We start from the raw sequence: 22,500 nt of genomic DNA on the forward strand, positions 1-22,500 counted from the left end.
GAAGACTCTGAAATAAAGTGCCAAAAAGACGGAGGAAGAAAGCTTTGTAAGATGGAGGGGGGAGGGATGAGGAGGAGAAGGAGGAGGAGGAGGAGGAGGAGGAGGAGGAGGCAGAGGAGGAGGAGGAGGGAAGGAAAACTGATAAGAAAGAATCAAAAGGATACAATATAAGAGGAAGATGGAGGAGGAGGAGGAGGAGGAGAGTGGAATATGCTGGGAGGAGGAGGAAGAGGAGGACGAAAGATGCAAGAGAGGAAGGAAGGAAGGAAGGAAGGAAAGAGAATGAGGGAGATGAAGAAGGAAGAAGAAAAAGAAGAGGAGGACGAGGAGGAGAAAAGGAAGAAGAGAAGAACAGAAGGAGAAAGAAGAATTGGAAGAAGAAAAAGAGGAGGAGGAGGAGGAGGAGGAGGAGGAGGAGGAGGAAGACCATCATAGGAGAACACAGAGAAGAAAAGAAGAATAAAAAGGCAAACACACACACACACACACACACACACACACACACACACACACACACACACACACACACACAAACACAAACAAACTTACTTATAAAGGACCTCGATGGCTCTTGCGTCCTTCCACCATTGAGAAAGAACCTCGACGAAGACGCTGAAGATGACGAGAAGGAAGAGGAGGAGGAGGAAGACGAGGAGGAGGTGGTAGCGTTGTCCCTCAGAGCTAAGAAGTTGAGAGTCGCTGCTTCCTCTTGTATCACGATGTTCCAGGCGCCGGCGGGGAGGGTAGCGACGTGACTGTATTCTGAAGAGGAAGAGGAAGAGGAGGATGAGGAAGAGGAGGAGGAGGAGGAGGAGGATGTAGATGATTAACTGGAGGGGGAATGAATGAGGAGTACGGAAAGTAAGGAGGAAAAGAAGGACGGAGGAGGACGAGGAAGACTGTTTTCTAGGGAGTGGAAGAAGAGAAACGGGTGACGAGGAAGGAAGGAGAAGGAGGGAGAGTGAGACGAGGAGAAGAAAAAGAAGAGGAAAGAAGGATTAGGAAGAGGAGGAGGAAGAAGACCTATAAAAACCGTATCTAATGTTTTCAGAATATCTAACACACGATTTTAAACAGTAAATAAATGACATATATATATATATGAGAGAGAGAGAGAGAGAGAGAGAGAGAGAGAGAGAGAGAGAGAGAGAGAGAGAGAGAGAGAGAGAGAGAGAGAGAGAGAGAGAGAGAGAGAGAGAGAGAGAGAGAGAGAGAGAGAGAGAGAGAGAGAGAGAGAGAGAGAGAGAGAGAGAGAGAGAGAGAGAGAGAGAGAGAGAGAGAGAGAGAGAGAGAGAGAGAGAGAGAGAGAGAGAGAGAGAGAGAAATATATAGAAGGGCTGATGTGGCTGTCTGTAGTAATATATTGTTAATTTTTTTTCCTACCTCAGATCTCATTCCAGCTTCACATGTCCACTAAGGCTTCACTTTTCAGCTTTTCTATTTCTATTAGTTCAGAGTGTCCCTTATCTTATTCCATTTCAATTCATACTCGTTTGTCACACTCTATATCTCATTCCAGCTTCAAATGTCTACTGTAGGCACAACTTTCAGCTTTTCTTTCTATATCCCATTAGTTCTGAATGTCCTTTATCATATTCTTTTTTAATTCTTTTTTTCATACTCTATATCTCATTCCAGCTTCAAATGTACACTATGGCTTCACTTTTCCGCTTTTCTATCTCTCTGTTAGTTCTGAATGTCCTTTATCATATTCTTTTCATTCATTCTCGTTTTTCATACTCTATAAGTCATTTTAGCTCCAAATATACACCATGGCTTCATTTTTCAGCTTTCCTCTGTGTGTGTGTGTGTGTGTGTGTGGGTGGGTGTATGGGTGGTATAGGACGCTAATACCCGTTAGTTTTATCACAAGGGACTTACCTAATTGGAGTTGAAAGCGTCACCAGCGACAGGCACATTAGCAAAATTGAGTGGCTGATGTAACGACCCCCCCACACACACTCTCTCATACGCACACACACACACACACACACACACACACACACACACACACACACACACACACTCTCTCTCTCTTTCCTCCCCCTCACACACTCACGTACATACACACACACACAAACACACACTTACCCGGCGGGGGTGTCTGGGTGTAGGTGTGGGTGTGTCGTGCGCAGGTCGCCCCATCCCCGCCGCACACGCCACACTCGTCCACTCGTTCACGGGACCCCACCTTGTTATCGCACCCCAGAGCCACACACTTGCCCTGGAGGTGTGAGAGGAAGGTAGGGAAAAGAAGGGAGTGAGAGGGAGAGATAAATAAAGGAACAGGGAGAATAAAGAAAGGAGTGGAAGTAAACGGAGGAACCATGAAGGAAAGAAGAGAGATAGAGAGAGAGAGAGAGAGAGAGAGAGAGAGAGAGAGAGAGAGAGAGAGAGAGAGAGAGAGAGAGAGAGAGAGAGAGAGAGAGAGAGAGAGAGAGAGAGAGAGAGAGAGAGAGAGAGAGAGAGAGAGAGAGAGAGAGAGAGAGAGAGAGAGAGAGAGAGAGAGAGAGAGAGAGAGAATATATATGAGTTAATTATAATTGACATCCACTTGCAGGAATTGCTAAAAAAGAAAAACTGTAATTATGTGACTTTTATTCTCTTTACACACACACACACGCACACACACACACACACACACACACACACACACACACACACACACGTTAAAGTCATGTTCAGTTGATAATTTTATTTGGTCCATTCGCATCTGCTCTTTGTAACATCGTATTTCCCGCTTCATCTATTTTTGGACCGCTGTTATGAAGAACCTCCAATACTCACGGATCGGGGGCCAAAATCTCCTCTAATAACAGACTCGGGACTGCTGCTGATAAAGTGTTTATTGTTTATGATCGCTGTATATTTGTTTTTCATTCTTTCTCTCACTTGTCATTTTTTTGTAGTTTTTATTTCTTATTTTTTTTTTTTTTTACTTTTGTATTTCTATTCATCTATTCTTTTTTTTTTACATCAAAGAAAACGACTCGAGGGCAACAAAAAGAGTGAAAAAAAAAATAGCCCGCTACTCGCCGCTTCCATAAAAGACAAAAGTAAAGCATTTTGGTTTTTTATGTTTTTATTCGTTCCCTTGTTTATCATTCTTAATTATTGTTTATTTTTTTATCCAATATTTTTCATCATACCATTTTTTTCATATTTTTCATCATATTGCATTTATTTGTGCATGTTCCTTTTTCATATTCTAGACCTCTTTTCATCTTCAAATTCTTTCTTCATTACACTCTCGTCGTATAAAACGAATCAATAAAACTGAACCTCTCGGAGCACACAAACATATACATTACACATTATACACAATAAAAATTAACATTTAATTCAACCATGTAAGCCTCAGGACATCTCTTGCCACATTTAGCACCAGCAGACAGACCAACGTTAGGTTCTTCAGCAAGATTTCCACCAGACTGTCACCAACCTTCCACACCGTAAAGCCCAGTGATGTGTTAAGGGCGGAGCGTTACACAAGTAGCGACGCGGTAAACTCTACGGACACAGCCTGCCACCTTTACATTACTCTACGGCTTCCAAGGGTGACATCGTAGCCATCGACACTCATACACTTAGTGCCATATTCTTAGGCTAAAGAGATGAAGACAACCATATCACACACCTGCACGCAAATGTCATCAGGTTCGTCGTAGGAGCAAGGCGTCCCGTCCACCACGAACTCCCGCCCAATGTAGACCTCGTTGGTGGCGTGGCTGTAGCAGGAGATACGGCACCTCTTCCTTTCTGTGGGGACGAAGTAGAAACATAAATAATACAGTGAACGGCGGAGTATAGGAATGATAAGCTGGAAGGAGGAGGAGGAGGAAAGGAAGGAAGGGTCATGTATAGGAATAAGCGTAGAAAGGAGATAAAGAATGATAAATAGATAGGCAGGGAAACAGATGAAAGAAAATAACTCTGGATAAACATAGGGAACATGAGAATAACATAAGAAAAGTGTGAGGAAGGAAGGAAGGAAGAGAGGGAAGGGAAGGAGGATAAAGAGTGATAAAAATGGGCAAGGAAATAGAACAACAACAAGGAAAGAAAGGAAAACAAGACAGATAAAGCAAATAAAACAGAAGGAAAGAGAAGGAGAAAAAAAGAAAAACAGCGACGGAATCAGAAAGAGAAGAGAACAAAGAGATAAGAGAAACGTAGCGAAAAGAGACAGAGGGAGAGCCGAGAGGGAGAGGGAGAAAGAGAGAGATGAATAAAAGAGAGAGAGGAGGGAAAGAGAGATAAGTGATTGAAAGCGTGTGTGCACGTGTGTGTGTGTGTGTGTGTGTGTGTGTGTGTGTGTGTGTGTGTGTGTGTGTGTGTGTGTGTGTGTGTGTGTGTGTGTGTGTGTGTGTAATCGAAGTGCTTAGCCAACACTTCAGAACCCCAAGAACAGCTGAAGAGGACCTGGGAGCCAACTTGGAATCATTTAGAAATACTGGGAATTATCTAGGAATGGTAGGAATCTGGTAGGAATGCCGGTAATGAAAGAAAGATGATGGGTACTGATGGGAAGGCAACTGAAATGGTATAGGAATAGGTAATAGAAATGAATGGCAGTATATGGATTAGGAATGACCTGGGAGTGATGAGAATTTCTTAAGCTTACTAAGAATCATATAGGAATGCTGAATGTTTAACAGGCACAGTGAAAAAGAATTCGGAATAGTTGGAATTGCTCTAGGGTGTCGGGAATTGAGTAGGAATGTGATTAAGGGTGATGAGAACCGGCGGAAATTGATTGGAAATCGATTGGAAATGGACTTGGAATGGTAGGAACTGATTAAGCCTACCAGGAATTGCGCTACCAGGAATTGAACTGCCAGGAATTGGGTGGGAATGGTAATGAATGGCTCTAAATGCTGGGAATCATCAGGTTGGAATGATGGGAATGTTCTTATCATAATGTTGGTATTGGCAGGAATTCTGAGCCTTGACTAATCCTTGTGCTGGGAACTCTAATTAGGAATTCCTGTGAGTCGCTGGGAATGCTGGGAATATCAACACCTGGCAACAATAAAAATATGAATCTGTAGTTTGTTACGATGGGATCTAAAATATGTATGCATGCAGCTTGAATGGAATGGTGGTAATGATCTAGGAATGGTGGGAATGGAATAACAATGATTTGTACTAATGGGAAAGGAAATGGAGTGATTGGAACTGTCTTACGCTAAAGGGAATAAACTAGGAATGATGGGAATATATTGAGGTTACTGGGAATCATATAGGGACGCTGAAAATGTATTAGGCACAGCGAGAAAACCCATTAAGAGAAAATAGAATATGTCTACGGAAAAGATGAAAGAAAATCTAAAAGAAAAAGAAAGAAAGCTTACGTAGATGATGAGGAGAAATTAAATAAAGTAATGAATTAAACAATATCAAAGATTATAAGAAATAGTAATAAAAAAAAAACGAAATGGATAAGATCATTATAACAAGAACCAAAGTGGCGATAATTACAACAGCAAATAAATCATAGGAAAGAATATACTGAGACCTACCCCTACTACTACTACTACTACTACTACTACTACTACTACTACTACTACTACTACTACTGCTGCTACTGATGATGATAACAATAATAATAATGATAATAATAAATGCAATAATCATAGCGTAAAGAATAAAGAAAGTCTGAGAATGGCACAGGCTAATAAAGGCTTAAAGAAGAATAAAAAAAGCTCATTCTCAGGCTCCTCCGAGGCGGCGGATTAAACAAAAACATTCCTGGAACCGAATTATCTCCGGCCCATTGAAGGACTTTGGGAACTCTCTCGCTCTCTCTCTCTCTCTCACACAAACAAGGAGATACTGGAGACAATTGTGGCTGACTGACTGACTGACTGGCTGACTGACTGACCGCTCGACTGACTGACTGGCTAACTGACTGACTGACTGGGTTTAGAGTCTATTGCGTTTCACAGTGACACCATTCCCTTAACCTATTCCAATCCCCTCCTCCTCCTCCTCCTCCTCCTCCTCCTCCTCTGTCCTCTAATTTCATCTACGAAGTCTTCCTCCTCCATTTCCATTTTGCTTTTCCTCTTTCTACTTCTCTTTAATTCTACTCTTGCTACTACTACTTCTCCTCCTCCTCCTCTTCTTCTTCTTCTTCCTTCTCTTCCTCCTCCTCCTTCTCGTCCTATTTCATTTTATTCTTAATTTTTCTTCTTCTCCTCCTCCTCCTCCTCTTCTTATTCTTCTCTTCCTTTTTTGTTCCTTTTCATTTTTTTCTTCCTCCTCCTTCTCCTCTTCCTCCTCTTCCTCCTTCTTCTCCTTTTCCTCCTCCTCCTCCTCCTCCTCCTTCTCCTTCATTTTATTTCCACTCCATCCTATCCTTACCCATTCCAAATACGGTTCCCATTCCCATTCCTGTTTGTATTCCATATCCTCCTCACGCCTCCATTCCCACCCACCTCACCTTCATTCCTGTTTTATTCCAGTTCCTACCGTGCCACCATTCCTTTTTTTCCCTCCTCACAACATTTCCGGAAAAGAAGCGATTCCTGCCTTGATCTAGACTATTCCTACTCGATTCCTATTCCAACAAGCCATTCCAGTCCTGCTGTATACGATTCCCACCCGGCCTTGCCTCAATCCAACGCTCATTCCAGTCCTGCCACAAAGAAGTATTCCCACCTAAGATCCTCAATTTCCACTAGCTATTCCCATTCCAAAAGCCATTCCAGCCTTGCGATGTATGATTCCCATCCCATTCCATTCCATCTCTATTCTGAATTTGCTGAGGAGAAGTATTGCTACCTAAGATCCTCCATTCCCATCAGCTATTCCCATTCCAAAAAGCCATTCCAGTCATGCAATATATGATTCCCACATCGGTTCATTCCAACTATATTCCGAATACGCTAACAAAGAAGAATTCCTACCCATGTCTCCTCAATTACCAAAAGTCATTCCCGCTAGCCATTCCTAAAACAATCCATTCCCGCCCTGTTATATACGATTCCCACCTCGCTCCATTCCAACTCTTATTCCGACCCCGCCTCGGAGAAGTATTCCCACCCAAGGCTCTTCCATTCCCACCAGTAATTTCCACCACTGCCATTCCAAGCTCAACAAAGAAACATTCCTACCTCATCACCTCCGTTACCAGCAGCCATTCCCAGCCCCCCAAACAAGCCATTTCCACCCAACCATTCCCAGCCATTTCTACCACGCTCCACCGTTCCCATTCCAGTTCAACAAAGAAGCATTCCCATATTCCAGTATTCCCAGCAGCCATTCCAGGCCCCTCAAAACAGGCCATTTCCTTCCCCGTTCCCGTTCCCATTCCAGCTTAACAGAAAAGCATTCCAACCCAAATTTAGTTCCTCCATTCCCGCCATGCCATTCCCAGCTCCACAAAATCCGCCATTCCCGTCCCGCCCAGTTCCCATTCCCATTCCAGCCAAACAAAGAAGCATTCATACCAGCCATTCCCACTCTGACAAAGAACCATTCCCACCTCAGCTTCAGTATTCCCAGTAGCCATTCCCAAAACAAACCACTCCAGCCTCGCGCTCCGCTCCCATTCCCATTTCAGGCCGTCAGAGTGCCATGCCATTCCAGACCAACAAAGAAGCATTCCCACCTCAGTTCCTTTGCCATTCCCAACCCCCCAAAACAAGCTATTCCCGCCTCCCTCTGCCCCTCCCCCTTGCTCCCATTCCCATTCCAAGCCGTCAGCGAGCCATGCCATTCCAGCCCAACAGAGAAGCATTCCCACCTCAGCTCCTTTGCCATTCCCAGCCCCCAAAACAAGCCATTCCTACCCCCCTCTGCCCCCCCCCCTCCCATTCCCATTCCAGGCCGCCAGCGAGCCATGCCATTCCAGCCCAACAAAGAAGCATTCCCACCTCAGCTCCTTTGCCATTCCCAGCCCCCCAAAACAAGCCATTCCCGCCCCCCATGCCCCTCTCCCATTCCCATTCCAGGCCGCACGGGGGCACTAAAACCAACTTGTAAGAACCTCCGCCCATTGACTCCGCCTCCTGCCTCTAATTTACTCCTTACTCACTCCCTTTTTCTCTCTCTCTCTCTCTCTCTCTCTCTCTCTCTCTCTCTCTCTCTCTCTCTCTCTCTCTCTCTCTCTCTCTCTCTCGTAACTGCTTTTGCCTTCTAACGTTTTCATTCTCTTCCTTTTCTTCTCTTCCTCTCTTCCTCCTCTTCCTCCTCCTCCTCCTCCTTCTCTTCTTCTTCCTCCTTTTTCTGATGTTCCTTCCTCCTTCTCCTCCTCTCTTTTTTTTAGTTTCATCTCCTTCCTTTCCTTCTTCTTCTTCTTCTTGTTTTTCCTCCTCCTCCTCCTCCTCCTCCTCCTTCTCCTCTTCCTCCTTCTCCTCCTCCTCTTCTTCCTTCGTTTATTTCTTCCAATGCTTCTCCCTTCCTCTGTCTGCGTATGTGGTCTTGTTATTCTTGTTCTTCTTCCTCCTCCTCTTCTTCCTCCTCCTCCTCCTCCTCCTCCTCCTCCTCCTCCTCCTCCTCCTCTTCTTTCCTCATACTCTTGACCACATATTTTTTTTCTTCACTAATTTAAAAATTTCTTTCTTTCTTGTTGCTTTTCTTTATTCTCTTTTATTCCTTCTTCTTTCTTTTTTTCTTTTATACACCGTTCGCTGACCTTCTATTTTCTCTCTCTCTCTCTCTCTCTCTCTCTCTCTAGTTTATTTTTCTTTAACTCTTTACAAATATATTCTTTTCTGTTGTTCGGTTATATCTTCCTCCTCCTCTTCCTCCTCCTCTTCCTCTTCTTCTTCCTCTTCCTCCCCCTCCTCCTCCTCTTCAAAACATAAGCACTGACTTTTACTTCCTTTCTCATTTCCTCCTCCTCCTCCTCCTCCTCCTCCTCTTCAAAACATAAACACAGACTTTTAACTTCCCTCCACTCTCCTCCTCCTCCTCCTCCTCCTCTTTATTTTTCCTCCTCTTTCCCTCCTTTTCGATAACCTCATTACTTCCTCTTTTTCCTATCTTGCCCCTAAGCTAATATATAGTTTTCTTTTTCTTTCTTTTTCTATCTTTTGTTTTCTTTTTTCTCTTCCGCTTCGTCTTCTCTTACATTCTAATTATTTACATTTCATTTACTTTGATTTCGTTTCCTTTCCATTTTTCTTCTCTTCTCGCCCTTCCCTTCCTTTCCTTTCCTTTCTCTTTTTCTTCCCTTCCCCTCCCTTCCCTTTACTTCCCTTCCCTTCCATTTCCTTCCCTTCCCTTTACTTCCTTTCTCTTCCATCCTTTCCGTTAGGTCTTTCTTTCCCTTCCCTTCCCTTCCCTTCCCTTTAATTTCCTTCCCTTCCTTACCCTCTTTCTTTCTTTTCTTCTTTTTTCTTTTTCTCCTTCCCTTTCCTTTCCCTTCCCCCTTTATTTCCTTCCCTTCCCTTTCCTTCCCTTCCCTAAGCTTCCCTTCCCTAAGCTTTCCTTCCATACCCTTCCATTCCTTCCCTTCCTTCCTTTCCATTCAGTCCAATTTTCTCCCTTTCTCTCCCCTTCCCTTCCCTTCCCTTCCCTTCCTTCTCTTCCTTCCCTTCCCCTCTCATCGTTAGCATAAATAAAACTTCTTGTGGAGATAAAAAAAAAAAGGGGAGAGAAAAAAGGGAATGCACTTGACATGTTATAGGGCATCTTCCTCTTCCTCCTCCCTCCTCCTCCTCCTCCTCCTCCTCCTCCTCCTCCTCCCATCATTTGCATACCTAATACGTTCTGAACAGATAAACAAGATGCAAAAGAATGAGGAAATGGTGTGTGTGTGTGTGTGTGTGTGTGTGTGTGTGTGTGTGTGTGTGTGTGTGTGTGTGTGTGTGTGTGTGTGTGTGTGTGTGTGTGTGTGTGTGTGTGTGTGTGTATCTAATTAACATATTTTACCAGATTTTTTTCTCTATATTCTTTTGTTATTCTTCCTCCTCTATTTCTTTTTTCTTTCTCTCTTTATTTTCTTTCTTTCTTTATTCCCTTATTTTCCCTTCTTTCTCTTTTCTGATTAACATATTTTATCTGGTTATCTGTATATACGCTCTCTCTCTCTCTCTCTCTCTCTCTCTCTCTCTCTCTCTCTCTCTCTCTCTCTCTCTCTCTCTCTCTCACTCTCTCTCTCTCTTTCCTCCTCTCTTTTCCTTTTTCCTCCTTTCTCTATTCACCTTAATTTTTTCCTCTTCTTCCCTTTCCCTTTCTTTTCCTTTTTTTTCCTTTCTCTCCTTTTCCGTCTCTTCCTTTCCCTTTTCGTTTGTTTCTTCCCCTTCCTTTTCTTTCCTTTTTTCTCCCTTCCTTTCCCTTCTCTTCCTTTCCCTTCCCTTCCTTTCCTTTCTCTTTCGTTTCTCTCCCTTCCTTTACTTTCCTTTCTTCGCTTACTTTCCCTTCGCTTTCCCTTCCCTTCCTTTCCTTTCCTTCTCTTTCTCTTCTTTTTTTCCTCTTTCCTTCATCCACAAAATCATTATTCCATGTTTCTCTTCCTCCCCTTCATTCCCTTGCCCTTTCCCCTCCCTTCTGTACTTGTCTGTTATCTCTCTCTCTCTCTCTCTCTCTCTCTCTCTCTCTCTCTCTCTCTCTCTCTCTCTCTCTCTCTCTCTCTCTCTCTCTCTCTCTCTCTCTCTCTGTACCAATTATTTCCTTTCCTCACTTCCCTCCTTTTTTCCCTCCTCCTCCTCCTCCTGGTTTTGTCTCCTCTTTTCTCTCTCCTTTTTCCTCAATCATCTCTCCCTCTTTCCTCTCTTGTTTTCCTCCATATCTCCCTTCTTCTATTAACTTTCTCTCCCTCTCTCCACTCTTTTTATCTTCTCTATTTCGTTTTTTCTTCCTTCCATTTCTTCCTTCCCGCCTTCCTTCATTTTTCCTCAATTCCTATTAACTTTCTCTCTCCTCCCGATTCCTTCCTTTATTTACTCTCTCGCTCTCTCTCTCTCTCTCTCTCTCTCTCTCTCTCTCTCTCTCTCTCTCTCTCTCTCTCTCTCTCTCTCTCTCTCTCTCTCCATTATCTTCATTGTTGTTTTATTTAATCTCAAGGAATGACAACCTCATTTGGATCATGAGGCCTCTATAGCCTGAACATCTATGTAAATCTATGTAAACACTCACTCCGCTTGGGTTCTTGTAACAGCCAGGGCGAGAGGGGGTTCGAATGGCCTGAGAATCTATGTATAAGCTATGTAAAATCTACGAGAAATCTGTGCAAAATCTATGTAAATCTTCCTTTTAACAGTCAGGTAGTGCAGCCAGAGAGAAGGGGAGGCTTTGTAGGACCTATGAATCTATGTAAACCTTTGCAAATCTATGTATAAGCTATGAAAACCTATGCAAACACTCACTAGGGTGGTGCGGCGGACCTATTTACGTTCTATCCATGACCTAGATATGTCCTCTCTCTATGCAAAATCTATGTAAAATCTCCCCTTTCAGTACTCACTCCGCTTGGGTTCGTAGGGCAGCCAGGTAAGGGCGGCGCGGCGGGGGTCCAATTCAGCAATGCGGGAGAGGATGGAGCACTGTTGCGCGCGCAGGTCGAGGCGAGGCAGCGGGCACTCCTCACCACCACATATCTTCCACTCCTCTCTCTTCCCGCGACACCTCCGCCCGCCCCACGCAGGCCTGTTGGTGTAGGGATGATATGAGGGGATGTGAGGGAAGAGGAAGAGGGTGAGGAAGGGGGAAAAACGTAAGGAAGGAGAGAGAAGCATAGGATGGGAGATCGAGGGAAGGAGGGAGAGAGGAAGATGAAGGAGGAGGAGAAGGAGAGAAAGAGAGAATGGGATAAAAATGAGATTATAGAAAGATTGAGTTTGTGATAGTTACGAAGAATGTTTGATAGTTTGATGGTTAGTTAAATAGACAGATAGATAGAGATAGAGAGAGAGAGAGAGAGAGAGAGATGAGGGTAGTTAGGTAGTTTCATAGTTGGGTAAGTGGGTAGAGAGGGAAGGAGAGAGAGGGGAACTAAGCTAATTTTCCTCTCTCTCTCTCTCTCTCTCTCTCTCTCTCTCTCTCTCTCTCTCTCTCTCTCTCTCTCTCTCTCGTGCACCTGTCGCTGTCTTCGGGGTGAAAATTAATACAGTTACTATTATTATTATTATTATTATTATTATTATTATTATTATTATTATTATTATTATTATTATTATTATTATTATTATTATCATTATTATTATCATTATTATTTTTCCATCATTCTATCCACCACCATCACTACTACTACTACTACTACAACTACAACTACTACTACTACTACTACTGCTACTACTACTACTACTACTACTACTACTACTACTACTGCAGGAAGCTCATTAGAACGATAGTATCAGGAATCGTATGTATGCGTGTGTGTGTGTGTGTGTGTGTGTGTGTGTGTGTGTGTGTGTGTGTGTGTGTGTGTGTGTGTGTGTGTGTGTGTGTGTGTAATACCAGGCTTTGTTCGGCGAAGACTTGGTAATCCTGACACACAATCGCTGAGGAGAAGGAGGAATAGGAGAAGGAGAGAGAAGGAGGAGAAAATGGAATAACAGTAGGATGAGGTTGAGGATGAGAAGGAGGAGGAGGAGGAGGAGGAGGAGAAAGAATTAAAGGAGAGCTGATGAAAACCTTATAGATACTTCTACACCTCCTCCTCCTCCTCCTCCTTCTCCTCCTCCTCCTTCTACTGTTATTCCACTTTATCCTCCTCTTCCTCCTCTTTTTCCTCCCCCTTCTCGTCCTTCCCCTTCCCTTCCCTTCCCTTCTCTTCCCACCACCACCAATACTCACGTCGGGTTGTCACATAGTCGGGTCCTGAAGGCAACACCAGCCCCACAGGTCCGCGAACAAGGTCCCCAGGTGCTCCAGTCCCCCCAGCCACCGTCCCTGGGGTTGTGCCTCACTGGGGACTCGCCCGAAACCTCCTCCTCCTCCACCTCCTGCCCCGTGGTGACGCAGAACCCATGCCGGCACCACTGGGGGAATAGAAGGGGATTAAAGTGGAGGTTGTTATGGGGTAAAAGTTGAGTGTCTCGAATGTAGGAAGAGGAGGAAGATGAGGAGGAGAAAGAAAGAGCGATGAAAATGAGGAAGATAAAACAGACGAAAAGAAAAGAGAGGGAGAGGAAGAAGAGGAAGAGGGAGATGAAGAAGTGGAAAGGAAGAATAAGGAAGAGTAGTAGTAGTAGCAATAGTAGCAGCAGTAGTAGTAGTAGTAGTAGTAGTAGTAGTAGAAGTAGTATGTAATGAAGAAGGGAATGTGAAGGAGAAAGACAAGCAGATAGATAGATAGATAAATAGATAGATAGATAGATAGATAGAGAGAGAGAGAGAGAGAGAGAGAGAGAGAGATTGTCGGTAAAGATAATGAGTGATTGAAAGCCAGTGAAAAATACGTAGAGTTTTAATTACGACTTTAGTGAGAGAGAGAGAGAGAGAGAGAGAGAGAGAGACAAAGGGGTGGAGAGAGGGCACAGATAGAGTGGTCCTAGAATTTAATTGCAATACCGTTAATGTGTTCTAATGGCGCAGGTTGGCGAAGGGAAATATTTGACAAAAGACTCGAAAAAGACAAAAAAGAATATTAATGAAAGAGTTAGAAATGGATAGAGTGTAGGAAGAGGGGAATGAGGAGGAAGATAAAGAGGAGGAAGAGGAAGAGGAAGGGAAATAACAGAAGGTGAGGATGAGGAAGAAGAGGAAGGAGTCGTGTTAATTATTAGTGGTATTTTTATTTTTTTCGCAGATGACATTTCGTTTTTTTATAATATGAAGAGGGAAAAAAGGCGTATCTGATGAAGGATTAATCTCTGAAAAGCTACTTATTATTTATTTTTAACTGTTTTTTATTACTCTTCATTTTCGTTTTTTTTAATAGCTATTTTTATTTAACTGCGGAGGTATGCATTTCAAAGCAATTTTTAAGTCTATATTTTCAAGGTAACTGAGTATTCGATTATAATGTAAGCTAAGTACTTATTTCTAACTATTTTTAAGTCTATTTTCAAGTCAAATGAGTATATGTATGATTTATATGTTAATTGAGTGTCTATTCGTATGTCGGAGAAAGTCAACTGAGTCTTTCCGTAAGTCAACTGTGTTTCTATATATAAGTCAACCGAGTATCTATTTCCAAGCTAATTGAGTATATATAATTTATCAGCCTTTCTAAAACAGACACGAAAATAAAGTAGACATTAGAGACATATGGATAAAAGATAAGACATAACAGACATAGACATAACAGACATGGCAGCTTTCCTCGCCTCAGCTTCTGCTCGCCGCTGTAATTTTTCTGCCTTTAAATCATAGGAAAATAAAATAGAACAGACATAGCAGCCTTCCTTGCCTCCCTTGGTCTCCGCACGCCGTCCCCAGTCAACGGAGTAAGTATCTATAAAACAACTGAGTATCCTTTCCCATCCTTTGCACTCTATACAGTCCCCTTTAAATCATAGGAGAATAAAATAGAACAGACATAGCAGCCTTCCTTGCCTCCCCTGGTCGCCGCACGCCTTCCCCAGTCAACTGTCTATCTATAAGTCAAGTCAGTATTTGTCCTTCCCATCCTTTGCACTATATACAGTCCCCTATCATAGGAGAATAAAATAGAACAGACATAGCAGCCTTCCTTGCCTCCCCTGGTCGCCGCACGCCTTCCCCAGTCAACTGTCTATCTATAAGTCAAGTCAGTATTTATCCTTCCCATCCTTTGCACTATATACAGTCCCCTATCATAGGAGAATAAAATAGAACAGACATAGCAGCCTTCCTTGCCTCCCCTGGTCGCCGCACGCCTTCCCCAGTCAACTGTCTATCTATAAGTCAAGTCAGTATTTATCCTTCCCATCCTTTGCACTACAAGTATATACAGGCACCCAAGCATCCTCCCCGCCTCACCTTCTGCTCGCCGCACGCCGTCCCCTCCAGCGGCGGTCCCTTCTTGGTCTTGCAGTGCTGCGGCGTCGTGCTGTTGCTGCACCACAGGTGGGTACACGGGTCCGTGCCGCCCATCACGCCGCAGAGGCCGTACCTGCACACACACACAGAGAAAGACGTACATGATTCATCTTGGTGCACACAGACACTCTCACACGTATTCATAAGTAAGCTTTGTACAGAGAAAGACACAGACAGACAGACACATACACGTACATGGATTATCTTTGCACACACACACACACACACACACACATTCACACAAGCTATCCCAGTATATATTATTATTATTATTATTATTATTATTATTATTATTATTATTATTATTATTATTATTATTATTATTATTATTATTATTACTACTACTATTATCATCAACATCATTACCTGCGAACGTCTTTTACTATGTCCTTGCTCTTTGAAGCCCTTGATTAACTTTCCGATATTTACACCTGGGAATATTAATCAACACGAAATCATTTACACCTGAGATATTTTTACACCTAATTAGCAGACGTCACAAGTAAGGCCATTAATTAAACACCTGGACGAGATACACCTGTGTGTGAGAGAGAGAGACCGTGACCCTTTGACCTTATGACCTAAAGGCGACAGCGGCGAGCTAATAACAGACCTCGTGTGCGTGTGTGTGTGTGTGTGTGTGTGTGTGTGTGTGTGTGTGTGTGTGTGTGTTTGTTTTCTTAAAGGTCTCGTTGGTGAACTAAATTGAGACTTCCGTGTGTGTTGTGCACGCTACGCACGCACACACACACACACACACACACACACACACACACACACACACACACACACACACACGGCGCCAAGCAAAGGTCAGACTGAAGGTGTTTTTTTTTTTTTTTGTTATTGTTTTTAATGCAAAGAACTGAGGCACCGAAGGAGGAGGAGGAGGAGGAGGAGGAGGAGGAGAAGAAAAAGGTGGAAGAAAGGTAAGGAAAATGAGCCACGGGGAAGGATGACTGGAAGGATGAGTGGATGAGTACGTGGATGAGTAAGTGGATCAGAGGAGGAGGAGGAGGAGGAGGAGGAAGAGGAGAAAAAGAAGGTGGAAGGTACATTAGATTAGGTTCAGTAGATACATGGATGAGTGGATGAGTAAACAGATGGATGAGTAAGTGGATGAGAGGAGGACGAAGAAGAGGAAGAGGAGGTGGAAGGATGGTAAGGAACAAAAGTCACATGGAAGGTAGGCTACGTTAGATTAAATAAATGGATGAATAAGTGGATGAGCAAGTGGATGAGTGGATGGAGTAACAAGACTGCCTCACCCGTTGCCGAATTCCATCCTGCACTGGTCGTCGAGGGAGTACTCGTAGTGGATGGTGGACTGGACCGTGGTGGCGTTCTCCCAGCTCGGCTTGTTTGTCAGGCACGACCAGTTCCTGCGCGGGGAGAGAGACGGAAGGGCAAGGCTAGATCGGTATTCTAAGGGTCGTTTTACAAGACATCGCCGCCCAAGAGCACATATTTGACAAGGCTTTCGTAGGAGTGGTGGGCATTTCCAGAGGTAGTTTTATGACCCTGGTGGTAGTGTGAGTCTTCTTCTGTACCATGAACCTGAAGAAACACCCATTGGAACCCGACTGACCCCCTCTTTGACCTTTAGAAATGACTGATGTGAGAAGCGAGTGTCTTAGAATACCAACATTAGTAAGAAAACTTCCACCCCTCACATCAGCTAGTTCCAAAGGCCGGAAAGGAGATCAGTCGCGTTCTAATGAGTGTTTTTGCAGGTTCACGGTATAGAAGGGTCATACTACCACCCGGGTCATAACACTACCCCTGGAAATGCCCCCCAAAACTCCTACGAAAGCCCTATAAAATGTGTGTGTGCTTGGACTCCGAAATGTTAAGGTAATTGAGTCTCACTGAACTACCGACGATGCACAAGACCAGGTGAGATAGACAGATAGATAGATAGATAGACAGAGAGAAAGGGGTGGAAGGGTAAACTGAGGTAATTGTGTCTAATTGAAGCGCCCTCTTCCTCCCCAGGGTATTGGGTTGTGTTGCGTCGCTGAACAATGACTGGTAGTTTGTTTAAGCACATAAGAACGTAAGGAGACTGCAAGAGGTCAGTCAACTCCTGTCAACCTATCCCCACCTAACCTCACTATCCATGAACTTATCTTTTTTTGAATGTATCTATCGTATTGGGACTCATAACATGTCTGCCAAGCTTGTTCCACTCCTCCTCCACTGGAACAGGCTTGGCAGTCATGCTGTGGGTGCCAATACGATAGATACATTCAAGATGAGGGTAGGTAAGGTCATGGAGGAAGAGTAAGAAGAGGAGGAGAAATAGATATGTAAAGATGGGAAATATATAAGAGAAAGAGAAGAAAGAGAGGGAGAAGGAGGAGGAGGAAGAGCAGGAGAACTAGAGGGATAAAATCGAAGAGAAAAATAAATAAAAGAGGAAGAGAAAAAACAGAAAAAGAAAAATAAGAAAAAAAAACAACCTAACCTAGCCAGACCTCACCTACCATCCCCTAACTAACTAACCTTACTAACCCTACTTACCAACCTACCTACTTACCAACCACCCCTTTCACACCTAACTTCACCGAACCTCACCCTAAACTAACACCAACCATCCCTTTACTAGCCAACCAACCAACCTACTAACAAACCCTACCTACAAAGCAACCACACTCTGAACTAACTAACACCAACCATCCCCTTACTAGCCAACCAACCAAACTACCAACCCTACCTACTTACCAACTACCCCTTCAACACCTCCCTACTCACTTGGCCTTGGCGTGGTACTCGGAGCGTGAGCAGGACGACCAGTGGAACCTGCTGAATGTGGCAGCAACCAGCGGGGCCATGACGGAGCCTTGGTAACCCTCCTGTTGACACGTATTGCCGGCCACTGGGTCCCCGTCGTGGCTCAGGCCCAGGCTACGGACGGAGAGGAAGGGACGGTAAGTAAGGGGGGCAGGGAGAGAGAGGAGAGGAAATAAAAGAGAGAGAAAGGAAGGAAGGAAAAAGATGAGGGAGAGTGATAGGAAAGGGAGGATAGATACGGTTGGATAAATGAAGTTTCGGAGAGAGAGAGAGAGAGAGAGAGAGAGAGAGAGAGAGAGAGAGAGAGAGAGAGAGAGAGAGAGAGGTGGATTTGGAAGGTAAGAAAATAATGGAAGGGAGAGAAAGACATAGAAAGATAGATAGATAAATAGAAATTGACAGATAGACAGACAACAGACAGATAAATAGAGATAGATAGATAGACAGACAACAGACAGATTAATAAATAGATAGAGTATGTAGGTAGGCTAAATAGTTAATAAGTGCAGCATTAGTGTGGTGGGCAGAGAGGCACAGGTAATGACCACGAGCTGAGCGCTTAATCACAGGTAACACGCGAGATTGGGAGACACAGGTGCCGCGTAATGACCAGGGAGGGAGGGAGGAAGAGGGGGAGGGAGAGGGAGAGGAGAGGAAAGGGAGTGGAAGGGAATGAAATGGAATGGAGAGGAAGGGAAGGGAAGGTAGGGAAGGGGAAGGGAAGGAAAGGGAAGGAAGGGGACAGGAAGGGAAGGGAGGGGACGGGAAGGGAAGGAAAGGGAAGGGAAGGAAAGGAAGGAAGGGAGAGAGAAGAGGAAGGAGAGAGAGAGAGAGAGAGGAAATTAGAGAGGAGGATAAGTAATATGCTCTCTCTCTCTCTCTCTCTCTCTCTCTCAATTACCCGCACAAAATGGCCTAAAAAACGTTGCTAAAATGGAGACTTTAAAATTTCCTTCCACTCGAACAGAACCCAACTTTTATTAGCTTATTATTAATGCCGTGTGTGTGTGTGTGTGTGTGTGTGTGTGTGTGTGTGTGTGTGTGTGTGTGTGTGTGTGTGTGTGTGTGTGTGTGTGTGTGTGTGTGTGTGTGTGTGTGTGTGTGTGTGTGTGTGTGTGTGTGTGTGTGTGTTTACCTTGTCTCTTCCCTCCAGTTGTTTTATTTCTCTCTCTCTCTGCCTATTTCTCTTGTTGTTTCCTCTTTCTATCAATTTCCTATTCCTCCTTTTCTCTTTTTCCTTCATTTTCCTTCATTTTTTCTTCCTTTTCATTTCTTTTATCTATTTTTCCTTTCCTTTGCTTTTCCTTCCAAGACACCCCTCCCTTTCCGTCTTCCTCTTCTTTCCTTCTTTTCCCTTCCCTTCCTTCCTTTCCCTTATCCCTTCCTCCCCCTTCCCATCCCTTTTCTACCTCTCCCTTCCTTTCCCTTCCCTTGGCTTCCCTCCCCTCCCCCTCACTTCCGTTCCATTTCCGTTCCTTTCCCTTCTCTTTTCTTGTCATCTCTTCCGTCTCTCTTCATTTCTCTTCCCTTCCCTTCCCTTCCCTTCCGTTCCCCTCCCTTCCCCATCCCTTCCCTTTCCTTCCCTTCCCTTCCCCCACAATGCAAGTCACTAATCATTAAGCAAATCCCTAACGCACATTATGTTATATCCACCACCATCACCACCACTATCACCACCACCACCACCACTCTCAACACCACCACCAGCAACAACACCCATCCTTCACCACCACTGTCATCACCTCACCACCTTCACCACCACCACTATCATCACCACCACCATCATCACTACCATCAACACCATCACCACCCTTGCCCCAGACTCCAAAATTACAGGGTGTAGATTTATGGTACACACACACACACACACACACACACACACACACACACACAAATAGTATTCCAAGGTGTATTATCACGAGAGAGAGAGAGAGAGAGAGAGAGAGAGAGAGAGAGAGAGACGAATTATGGAACAAACGACTAACTAACACAACATGGAGAAACTACTATTAACCTCTCTCTCTCTCTCTCTCTCTCTCTCTCTCTCTCTCTCTCTCTCTCTCTCTCTCTCTCTCTCTCTCTCTCTCTCTCTCTCTCTCTCTCTCTCTCTCTCTCTCTCTCTCTCTCTCTCTCTCTCTCTGTAAGCCATGACTCCCCGGCAAACGGCTGCTTAAATATTATCTCGGCACTATTTTACGCACTTGCTTCAATAATATCCCGAACTTACAACGGTCTTGGGAGGCGGTGTTTACGAGGGGCGGGGGAGGGGGAGGGAGGGAGAAAGGGAGAGGGAGAGAGAGAGGGAATGGGTGGGGGAGAAGGAGAGAGAGGAAAGTGTTAGGTGGGAAGGGAAGCTGGGTAGGAAGGGAAGGAGGGAAAGAGGGAGAGAGGGAGAGAATGGGTTTGCTGCGAGGGGAAAGGAAGAGGAGAGAGGGTGAGGTAGGGAGGGAGAGGGTGGGGGAGGAGAGAGAGGAAAGTGTTAGGTGGGAAGGGCAGCTGGGAATGGAAGGAGGGAGAGAGGGAGAGAGGGAGAGAATGGGTTGGCTGCGAGGGGAAAGGGAGAGAAGAGAGGGTGAGGGAGGGAGGGAGGGAGAGGGTGGGGGAGAAGGAGAGAGGGAATGGGTCAGGTGGCAAGGGAAGCTGGGTAGGAAAGGAAGGAGGGAGGGAGGAATGGGTTGGCTGAGTTCAGGGTTGTGGGGGGCCACCATACAACACAGAGACAGTAGGGTTGTGGGGGCCACCATACAACACAGAGACAGTAGGGTTGTGGGGGCCACCATACAACACAGAGACAGTAGGGTTGTGGGGGGCCACCATACAACACAGAGACAGTAGGGTTGTGGGGGCCACCATACAACACAGAGACAGTAGGGTTGTGGGGGCCACCATACAATACAGAGACAGTAGGGTTGTGGGGGCCACCATACAACACTCTTGAACATTGAAATAATCGGGTTTGCGCGTCGGCCACCAGATGGCAGGACCAGCGTTGTTTTGGTCCAGGCACCCCCCTCATGACCCCCCACCCCTGCTCCCGCTATCCCCTCAGCAGTGTTGCAAGATGGGATTACACGCAGCAAATATTAACACATAGTTTTGTTTTTTTCCAGCCTGGTTATGGTCGTTTATATAAGTAAAAATCATTGATACATACCAATATGAAGAGTAAAAAATATATTTGTTTATTGATTGATAAGGGGAAGGAGGGGATGGGTATTATTGTACTGGGCTGCCTGACACACGTCCCTAGACCGCTATTCGTAGCAGCGTTTTTCTCTGCTCGCTGTCAGTGGCACCGCTGCCTCATTCAAAATACCGCCGCCATGTTCACAGGCCAGCTCGCCATGACTCCAGGATGCCGGACGGTAAGCGATAATGAACTATATGGAAATTCAAAGTTATTAACGATTAAAGACAGTAGAAAATACACCGGCGAGCCGCCTCCCGACCAATGACTTAACCCTTTCCAAGACAGACTTGGCCTGTTGACAAGGGCAGTATAAGAGGAAGGGACTTCTTGGAAACCTGCAAAACCATAAATTGTTACGATCAACTCGACAACACAGTGCTTTGTAGTCAAACGAGACATGCTAATGCGTAGTGGACACAGGCCATTCATGCACTTTAGCAAAACGACCAGACAGCGCCGGTATCATTCTTGTTCATGACAGCTAGTGCAAGGCAGGCACTTGTAACCGTCCTCATCTGAAAGGTCTGTTATCATTTGTAGATTTTTTCAATTCTCAGATAATATAGTGCCCACATGAGATATATGTGTAGCTTATTGATAGGAGTGAAGCTGTTTTTTAATGCATTGTTGCTGGCGGGCACAGGCCGGGTAAGGTTTCTATAAATTCAATTATGTCAGGTCAGGGCCAGTATTCTCAAACCTATCGGCGCCCAAGTGCACATATTTGACAAGGCTTTCGTAGGCGTTTTGAGCATTTCCAGGGGTAGTTTATTGACCAAGGTGGTATTTTGACCCTTCTTCTATTCCATAAACGTAAAAGAACCCTCATGAAGACCCGATTAATATATTTTTCGGCCTTTGGAAATAGTTGATGTGGGAGGTGGCAGCGTCTGAGAATACCATCACAGGCTTGGTAAAAGTTTTGCCCTCACCAGGGAAGGAAAGAGAGGAGCAATGAAGGAAAGGAAAAGAATAACAGAGTAAGATGGAGGAAAGTTAGGGTGAGGAAGCAAAGGGATGGGAGGGGGAGGCAAGGGAAGGGAAGGGAAGGCAGGGAAAGGAAGGAAAGGAAACAAAAGTGAGGCAAAAGGGAGAGAAGAGAAGGGAAAGAAAGGGAAGGAATGGGAAGGGAAGGAAAGGGAAGCTAAACGGAGAGTATGAACGAGTAAAAAAGGAAAAGAAGGGGAAGGAAAGGAAAGGCGAAGGAAGGCCAGGGAAGGGAGGGAAGGGTAAGGGAACATAACATTAGAAAAAAAAGGAAGGGAAGGTAAGAAAGGAAAGGAATGGATCATGATTTTCCTTTATGAGACAGAATGAATGGACCGGAATGTTACTCTCTCTCTCTCTCTCTCTCTCTCTCTCTCTCTCTCTCTCTCTCTCTCTCTCTCTCTCTCTCTCTCTCTCTCTCTCTCTCTCTCTCTCTCTCTCTCTCTCTCTCTCTCTCTCTCTCTCTCTCGTGTGACAGATTTCTTCATTTCCTTCACTCACATCTTTTTGAATTTCGTCTTCGTAGAGCAAATGTGAAAGCTCGTAAATCTCTCTCTCTCTCTCTCTCTCTCTCTCTCTCTCTCTCTCTCTCTCTCTCTCTCTCTCTCTCTCTC

At 44.6% G+C, this 22,500-nt stretch overlaps 1 protein-coding gene across 2 annotated transcripts in view; it reads right to left on the bottom strand.

The window, feature by feature from the left end:
* The window catches only part of LOC127008420 (A disintegrin and metalloproteinase with thrombospondin motifs 2-like), a 132,029-nt gene that overhangs the window by 12,082 nt on the left and 97,447 nt on the right, over window positions 1–22,500 (bottom strand). For both annotated transcript variants that reach the window (XM_050880567.1, XM_050880566.1), the window contains 8 exons: window positions 17,671–17,823; window positions 16,185–16,298; window positions 14,857–14,989; window positions 12,748–12,932; window positions 11,417–11,598; window positions 3,638–3,759; window positions 2,092–2,224; window positions 550–762 (listed from right to left, as the gene is read on the bottom strand). In XM_050880567.1, the coding sequence (XP_050736524.1) occupies window positions 550–762; window positions 2,092–2,224; window positions 3,638–3,759; window positions 11,417–11,598; window positions 12,748–12,932; window positions 14,857–14,989; window positions 16,185–16,298; window positions 17,671–17,823 (1,235 nt within the window). The remainder of the gene's footprint in view (window positions 1–549; window positions 763–2,091; window positions 2,225–3,637; window positions 3,760–11,416; window positions 11,599–12,747; window positions 12,933–14,856; window positions 14,990–16,184; window positions 16,299–17,670; window positions 17,824–22,500) is intronic.

This window comes from Eriocheir sinensis, chromosome 37, assembly GCF_024679095.1.
Source record: "Eriocheir sinensis breed Jianghai 21 chromosome 37, ASM2467909v1, whole genome shotgun sequence".
NCBI lineage: Eukaryota > Metazoa > Arthropoda > Malacostraca > Decapoda > Varunidae > Eriocheir > Eriocheir sinensis.